This window comes from Mus caroli, chromosome 3, assembly GCF_900094665.2.
Source record: "Mus caroli chromosome 3, CAROLI_EIJ_v1.1, whole genome shotgun sequence".
NCBI classification, from domain to species: Eukaryota; Metazoa; Chordata; class Mammalia; order Rodentia; family Muridae; genus Mus; species Mus caroli.
The window spans coordinates 80,511,489-80,519,346 of NC_034572.1; the positions used below are offsets into that span (position 1 = coordinate 80,511,489).

A 7,858-nucleotide genomic window follows, 5' to 3' on the forward strand; every position below is an offset into this window, starting at 1 on the left:
TCTCTCTCTCTCTCTCTCTCTCTCTCTCTCTCTCTCTCTCTCTCTCTCTCTGGTACGATTCAAGCACCATCTCAAACACTCAACCTTCAGAGGAGGAACAGGCTCGGAGGAAGAGGGCAGTTCTCCCAATACCACGCCTGCTTTGAGACCACACCACCCAAAGGCCATGGCCCTGCCCTATCACGCCACTGTCTGCTTCTCTCCCCTCCCCTCCTCGTGAGCCAGTACCCTGTAGCCCCCCTCCCCCCAGGGGGGACATAGAAGACTCACTATGGCTCAAGGGGCTGGGCTGCTCATAGGTGCCGCTGTCCCTCTGTGGCTGCAGTTGCCGCTGCTGCCTATCCCGGAGATGAAGAGACTGCCTGGGAGGGGACACTGATGGAGGTCCTTTCATCTCCACATAGCCGCTTTCTCGGGGTTCCCCAGGCAGGCTGGGCAGGTCTCGGATGGTAGCATAGGGGTTCTCACTGCTCAGGGACATAACGCTTGCCCCTAGTCCCTCTTCAGAGATGGGACCTAAGGGATCAAGGAAGAAAATCAGGCTCCTTGGAGGCCCTGGAGGCCCTGGCTTCCCTTCCCCTCCATGCCTCTTCACTCATACCTTTATGACAGAATGGTCCTGGGCCATTCCTGTGGCTATAGCTATAGCTATAGCTTCGGTCCAGGTGGCTGGCGCCTGGGGGAAGGTAAGTAGAAATCAGACCTGTGGCCTTCCCAAGCCTCCTCTGGAAGCAGGCTCTTCCCCCACCCTGACCCCACCAAGCCGATCCAGCAGGTGACACTGCTCCGCCTCGGGCCTCCAAGCACCTACCTCTGTCATGGGGCTCCCGGCGGTGCTTCCAGTCAGCGGGCAGTGTGGCGTGGTTCTCACGCCCGTGGGCTCTGCTTGGCCGCTCAGGGGCCTGAGAGCTGACAAAGAGCTGACTGCCTGGGACCTGTGGGGAGCACAAGCACGGGTGAGGCTTTCCTGAGAGATACATCTTATCCACAGAGCACACCCCCTCAGTGCACTGACCTTGTTAGGGGGCGGGGGGTTAGGAGAACACTGAGACAGTGTGTGGTAGCTGGGGTTGGAGTAGTAGTGACTGTAGCTTGGAGAGACATCTGCAGGACAAACACGGGCGCCAGGTAGACAGGAGGAGGCCAGGGCAACAGCAGTTTGCCCCTCCTTGATGCCCTCCACTCTTCCACCCCACATCCCATGGTGGGGGGCATATCCAGCAGTCCCCTACTGCCCAGCCATCACTTAAAGTCCCACACCAGCTCACCTGGCATGACGTAATCAGAGCCATCCAGCCGCCCAGTGCTGTAAGCCACTGCCAAGTGCTCATGTTCCTTGCCCTTTTGCCACTGGCGGTAGCCAATGAACAGTGCTATCAGGGCCACCACGAGGGTCCCCAGTACTGCAATGCCAATCACTGCACCCAGTGAGTTATGGGTCATGGGAGAGGTCGGCATTATGGTGAAGGACTCCTGGCTTCCTGTGAGAGGGGGAGTGGGCACTGAGACAGGCACCTTTGTTCGTTCTGCCAGTGAACTTGAGTGAATTGTAAGGAAGACAGAGAAGGTAATGAGGGCGCCCTGGGTTCCAGAGCCTAGAGGAAAACGAGGGTCAAATGGGGGGAAGGACTCACCCATTTTGCAGTGTGCACCACTGTGTCCTGGGGGACAGACACAATCCCCAGTCTCTGGGTGGCACATCTCTCCAAGATCACACTGGCATAGCTGGGAGCAGTTGACACCAAACATTCTTGGTGGGCAGCCTAAAGACAGCCAAGAAGGCAAGTAGGGGTCATGGAGCCAGCAAGCTGTAGCATCCTCTCAGATAAGGGCTGTGGTGGATACCAGAGAGTCTGTGTTCCATTGGTACCTTCCAAGCAGTTGGGTCCAGTCCAGCCTGGCGTGCAGATACAGCTCCCATCCTGGGGGTGGCAGGTCCCACCATGATGACACTGGCAGAGTTGGGAGCATTTGAGTCCCCAGTGGCCTGGGGGACATGCTACAGGAGACAAGGGGCTATCAGGCAAGACCTGGCCATTCCCTCAGTACCTCTGAAGTTTTCAGCCTGGCCACCTCTTAGGGAGACGAAGGCTCCGAGGGGTATTTCCATCGTCATGACTCTAATGTCCATCTCCAGCTAGCTGACCCACTACCCACCTGACATCTGCCCTTGACTCTGAGGAGATAATGTACCCAGTGCTAGGGAACTGGACCTTCCCAACTGCCCCTGGAGGGCTTAGTGCTGGGCTTGTTTTGTTTTTTTTTTGTTTTGTTTTTTGTTTTTGGTTTTGTTTTTCCTGTTTTCAAACCTCTGCCTCTTGCCTGGGTGCTGGGATTACAGACATGTTTAACACACCCAGCCTATTGCATTATCTCTGTGTGTGAACTTAGCAAATAACCCAACAGTAAATGCTACTGAGTTCTATGGGAAAAAAACCCAAAACCTTCAGCAAGATCCCTTCCTTTATGCCTTGCCTCCCGGCAGTGCAGTTAGCTCTCTCTGGGCAGCAGCATCCCACTCCCTTCAAAGCATGCTTCACCTGCTGCCTAAGGCCAGTCACTTTGCTATCATAGAGTTATGTGGAAGAGGACACATAATAATACGAGAAAGCTAGAAAGCGGGGCTGGAGAGGTGGCTCATTGGTTAAGGGCACTGACTGCTCTTCCAAAGGTCCCGAGTTCAATTCCCAGCAACCACATGGTGGCTCACAAGATCTGACACCCGGGCTGGTGAGATGGCTCAGTGGGTAAGAGCACCCGACTGCTCTTCCGAAGGTCCAGAGTTCAAATCCCAGCAACCACATGGTGGCTCACAACCACCCACAACGAGATCTGGCACCCTCTTCTGGAGAGTCTGAAGACAGCTACAGTGTACTTACATATAATAAATAAATAAATCTTTAAAAAAAAAAAAAAGATCTGACACCCTCTTCTGGAGTGTCTGAACACAGCTACAGTATACTCACATATAATAAATAAATAAATAAATCTTAAAAAAAAAAGAAAGCTAGAAAGCAGCCACGCTAGGGAGGAGAAGGACCCACGTTCCAGGCCACAGCCCCACACCCACGCTGGCAAACAGACTGGCCTCAGCAAGTTATGGAGAGGAATGGACATGTGGGTGGGAGGAAGACATACTGGAGGCAGGAGGGGAAGTGGGATTGGATCAAGACACATAGTATATGTGTATGAAATTTCCAAAGAATAATAGTTTAAAATGATATTTTTTTTAAAAAGAAGAGGAAATATCTCCAAGGGGGGTTTGCTATTTCATAAGTAGCCTGCTCTTTCTAGCTTCCCCATGCTGAAGGGCAGGCAATCTTCCCACTAACACCAGTACCCAGCCTGCAGGTGATGGAAGGATCCCCCCTATGTTACAGATAATTGAGGGAGGGAGGCTCTCTGCCCAGGGCCAGGAGAGGAGCCGGAGTGCAGCGACCCAAGCAGTGGGCACACTGCCCCACACAAGCTGCTACGCACCCTCGGAGCAGTCAGGGCCTGTCCAGCCCGCCAGGCAGGAGCAGGTCCCGTCCGATGGGTGGCAGGAAGAATGGTTGTTACACTTGCACTGCACACAGCGTTTGCCATAGCGACCAGGCGGACAGGCTGAGGAAAGGGACACATGGTGACCAGGGGGCCATTGACCAGGGCTGACCTGCCCCTTCCCACTGGAATAACCACCCTGGAGATGGGAGTTGGGGGCCAAACCCATGGGGTGGAGGGGGGCTCCCAAATCTGAACCGCTAACAGAAGGGGCTGGGGTCTAGCGAGCCTCACGCCTCTGGCAGGAGGGGCCTCGGAACCCTGGTGCGCACACGCAGTTGCCGTTCTCAGACACACAAGTACCACCATTCTTGCAGGTACAGGTGTTACTGCAGTTGGCTCCCCAAAAGCCCTCCGGGCAAGGCAGGTGGCAGCGTGTGCCTGTAGAGGACAACCAAGGGTCATCTCCTGTGGCGTGCAAGTCCACAGCAGACCTGGGGCCTAGACAGCCCAGAATACTCACCCATCCAACCAGCCTGACATCGGCACTGTCCACGAACAGGGTCACAGCCATCAGAGTGGTCACAGTCACAGACACTGGCACAGCCTTCACCAAACTGTCCCTTCTTGGAGAGCGAAAGGAGGGGAGGACAGGCTAGTCAGATTGTGAGTGCTGTGTTTGCCCTCCCTCCCCTCCCCCCCAGGCAGCCGGGCTGTGCACTTACTGGGCAAGGAAGCTGGCAGTGAGCACCATGCCACCCAGGGGTGCAAGTACAGGCTCCGGTTTGGGGGCTGCAGACTCCATCGTGGGCACACTGGCAACTGGCATTGCAACTAAAGCCCCAGGTGCCAGGGGGACAGGGCACAGAGCAGTTACCACGCTGCCAACCTGGAGAGGGTAAGCAGGTACACACTGTGAGCTGGGCATGAGAAAAGCTCACAAACACTAGATGCTAAACACACTCAGCAGCTGAATTCAAAGATTCTCACTGATGCAATCGATGTTCAATCGCCTCAGCCTCCTATGGCTTCTACCCCACCCTCTCTGCCAGCCCACCTGAGCATCCTGTGTCCTCCATCCTACCTGGGCCTTCTGTTTCTTCCACTTCACCTGGACCTCCAGTCTCTTCTTCCCTATCTGAGCTTCCATAATCTCTTTGACCCCCACCTGACTCTCCAGTGTCTTCTAACCCACTTGACCCTCCTGTCTCTTCTACCCTACCTGAGCTGCCTCTGTTCCCTCCATCCCACCTGGGCCTCCTCTGTCTCTCTTACAAAATGGAGGAGTCGGGCAACAAAGCCAAGCCCATAGTGGTGGCCCCACCAGACCATCTGTGGGATAATGGGAAGAAACAGGGGCTGAAAACTTGAGGCTTGGTTAAGTCTGATACCACTGGATCTGAAGTCAGCTTAAGGGTTGCCAATATGTCACAGGGATAGACCTCCCTAGCACTGGCATGGTATGTTTCCACAGAACTGAGGGTGAGAGATGATCACCACAGAGACTTCTAGTCTGCACCATTTAGGGACAAGTATGACATTTGTAGTTAAAGGAAGATGTTCTGGGGGGCTGGAGCAATGACTCAACGGTTACAAGCACTGACTGCTCTTCCAGAGGTCCTGAGTACAATTCCCAGCAACCACATGGTGGCTCACAACCATCTGTAATGAGATCTGATGCCTTCTTTTGGTGTGTCTAAAGATGGATGCAGTGTTCTTGTATACATAAAATAATTCTGGAAAGAAAGAAAGAAAGAGAGAGAGAAAGAAAGAAAGAAAGAAAGAAAGAAAGAAAGAAAGAAAGAAAGAAAGAAAGGAAGGAAGGAAAGAGAGAAAGAGGGAGAGAGAGAAATTTAAAAAGAAAGAGAGAGAAATAAAAAAGAAAGAAAGAAAGAAAAAGGGAGAGAGAGAAAAAGAAAAAAAAGAAAGAGGGAGAGAGAGAAAGAAAAAAAGAGAGAAAGAAAGAGGGAGAGAAAGAAAAAAAGAAAAAGGGAAAGAGAGAGAAAGAAAAAAGAAAGAGAGAGAGAGAGAGAAGAAAGAAAGAGAGCGAGAAGGAAGAAAGAAGGAAAGGTGTTCTGTATGATCCCAGCACCCCAGAGGGCTGAAACACAGTAGGTTCTCAGACTTTTAGTCTATCCTGAGCTATATAGCAGCACTCTGTCTCAATACAAACAAAACAAAACAAACAAAACAAAACAAAACAAAACAAAACAAAACAAAACAAAACAAAACAAAACACCAGGGAGAAGTAGGGTTGGGGAAGCCGGGCCAGGAACCAATGAAAAAGGACAAGAAAAGAATACTCTAGCAGAAACTAGCCTGGATCCATTCCCACAGGGCCCTCTAATAAGCTCAGTCCTGGGGGTGCTCTCCTCGCACCCACCCCCCACCCCTGCACCGGGTCTGCTCCTCCCTAATCCTTTACCTTCCTTGCAGATGCACGTGCCGTCAATGGGAGAGCAGGCAATGGCATTTTCACAGGAGCAACGGGAGGAACAGTTGATCCCATAAGTGTCCGGTGGACATAGGTTAGCGCAGTGAGGTCCCTGAACGCAGAAGGCGCAGAGTGAGGGGCGGCTCGGAACTTCCTACCCAACTCCTCTCCCGCTGTGGGGCTCAGCCTCACCGTGTATCCCGGCGCGCACCGGCAGAGGCCGCTGTCGGCAAGGCAGAGCCCGCCGTGCAGACAGAGGCAATGCTCCTGGCAGCCCGGGCCATGCGTGTCCTGAGGGCAGCTCTCGTTGCAGTGGAGGCCCGCCCAACCTGGCTGGCAGGAGCACTCGCCGTGCATCGGGTGGCAGCTGTGGGTACAGAAGGGGACATGGGGGTCTAAGCCAGACTAAAAACCAAACAAAACCTCTTCGCAGAGCCCAAGTATAAACCAAGGGTTCAGGGTTCCTCCAGAGAGCCAGGTTGGGCAAAGGAGGGCTGCCCAGGCCACTCCTGCCCCTTCACCAGATCCCTTCTCAATCCTTCTGTGTGTGACATCGGTGCCCCTCTTAGCTATACCCTAATGTTTTTCTCGGGACTCCAGACCAAAAACCGGTCTCCTGTGACCGTGTTTCCCACAGCCCACCTGAGACTGTGCTCTGGGTCGCAGGTGCAGGGCTCCTGGCAGCTCAGACCATAGCGGCCATCTGGACAGAGGCGCTCAGTGCAGCGGTCGCCTGTGAAGCCATGTTCGCACAGACACGCGCCATTGGCAGGAAAGCAACGGGCACCAGGAGCGCAGTCACAGGTCTCAGCACAGTCTTGACCGAAGCGGCCCACGGGACACTCTTCTTGGCACCTGGGTCCCGGGTTATGTACAATTGTATAAACTGGGCTCCACCACCTCCTGTCCCACTCCAGCTTCCTAGGACCTCACACTCACCGATCCCCGATATAGCCAGGAGCACAGTGGCACTGCCCAGTAAACCTGTCACAGAGGCCACCATTGTGGCAGCGACATTCCTGAGTACAGTTGGGTCCATGGAAACCCTCTGGGCATGGCAGGGAACAAATGACACCCTGGGGATAGGGGGTGAAAGTCACTTAATTCCCTTCTCATGACCACAGACGCTCAGACCTCTCCAGGTTCCTAAGTGCCCATCATCTCTGTGGAGAGCCCTCCTCAGAATTCTCCTGGGAATCCCAGCCCTGTGCATGCAGGCTCCCGCCCTTCATACCATCCAGCCCGGTGGGCAGCTGCAGGAGCCTTGGGAGCCCTGAGGCACACCTCCATTTTGGCAAGGATAGGTTCTGGGGCAGAAGAAGCCATCAGTGCCCTGTGAACAGGGCACATTACAGCTGTGGAATAGGGGGTGAGGTCAGAGGGTCATGAGGAAGAAACTTCAGGGGCCCTCTTTGCTCCCCAAGGCTGCCTCTGCACAGAAGGGGGTCTCTCTCTATCTCTCTCTGTCTCTCTCTCTCTGTCTCTCTCTCTGTCTCTCTGTCTCTCTCTCTCTCTCTCTCTCTCTCTCTCTGGCAAGTAGCTGGCAAGGACACCCCAGCATCAGCAGGTGGGGAGAGCAAGAGTGTGCTGCAGGTCTGTTCCTCCAGCATGCAGGGCCCTGTGCATCTCCTCCCCTGCTCAAGTGGTCCCCTCTTGATACCTTCTCCTAGACAGCTCCTGCATCCTGGAGAACTCAACACCCCAGGCCTCTCTGCACGTGGCCCTGGATTCTGCCTAGGTCTGCATCTCAGCCTCACTTAATGACACTCCTCCCTCTCTCTCTCTCTCTCTCTCTCTCTCTCTCTCTCTCTCTCTCTCTCTCTCTCTCTGCCTTTCTGTCCCTCTTCTACCCTCTCAACTCCCCTCCCCATGCCCTGAATAACTCTAGTCTATACTATACGACCATGCAGCTGGTCCTCAGGGGGAAGAGATGCTTCAGCA

General features: G+C 54.0%; 1 protein-coding gene across 4 annotated transcripts in view; it reads right to left on the minus strand.

Moving 5' to 3' along the window:
* Window positions 1-7,858, minus strand: part of Pear1 (platelet endothelial aggregation receptor 1) — a 19,282-nt gene that overhangs the window by 694 nt on the left and 10,730 nt on the right. For all 4 annotated transcript variants that reach the window (XM_029475553.1, XM_029475554.1, XM_029475556.1 and 1 more), the window contains 16 exons: window positions 7,152-7,272; window positions 6,857-6,993; window positions 6,560-6,772; window positions 6,110-6,284; window positions 5,909-6,029; window positions 4,209-4,372; window positions 4,007-4,109; window positions 3,778-3,924; window positions 3,481-3,606; window positions 1,871-1,999; window positions 1,635-1,763; window positions 1,269-1,481; window positions 1,016-1,104; window positions 812-935; window positions 602-676; window positions 271-516 (listed from right to left, as the gene is read on the minus strand). In XM_029475553.1, the coding sequence (XP_029331413.1) occupies window positions 271-516; window positions 602-676; window positions 812-935; window positions 1,016-1,104; window positions 1,269-1,481; window positions 1,635-1,763; window positions 1,871-1,999; window positions 3,481-3,606; window positions 3,778-3,924; window positions 4,007-4,109; window positions 4,209-4,372; window positions 5,909-6,029; window positions 6,110-6,284; window positions 6,560-6,772; window positions 6,857-6,993; window positions 7,152-7,272 (2,312 nt within the window). The remainder of the gene's footprint in view (window positions 1-270; window positions 517-601; window positions 677-811; window positions 936-1,015; window positions 1,105-1,268; window positions 1,482-1,634; window positions 1,764-1,870; window positions 2,000-3,480; window positions 3,607-3,777; window positions 3,925-4,006; window positions 4,110-4,208; window positions 4,373-5,908; window positions 6,030-6,109; window positions 6,285-6,559; window positions 6,773-6,856; window positions 6,994-7,151; window positions 7,273-7,858) is intronic.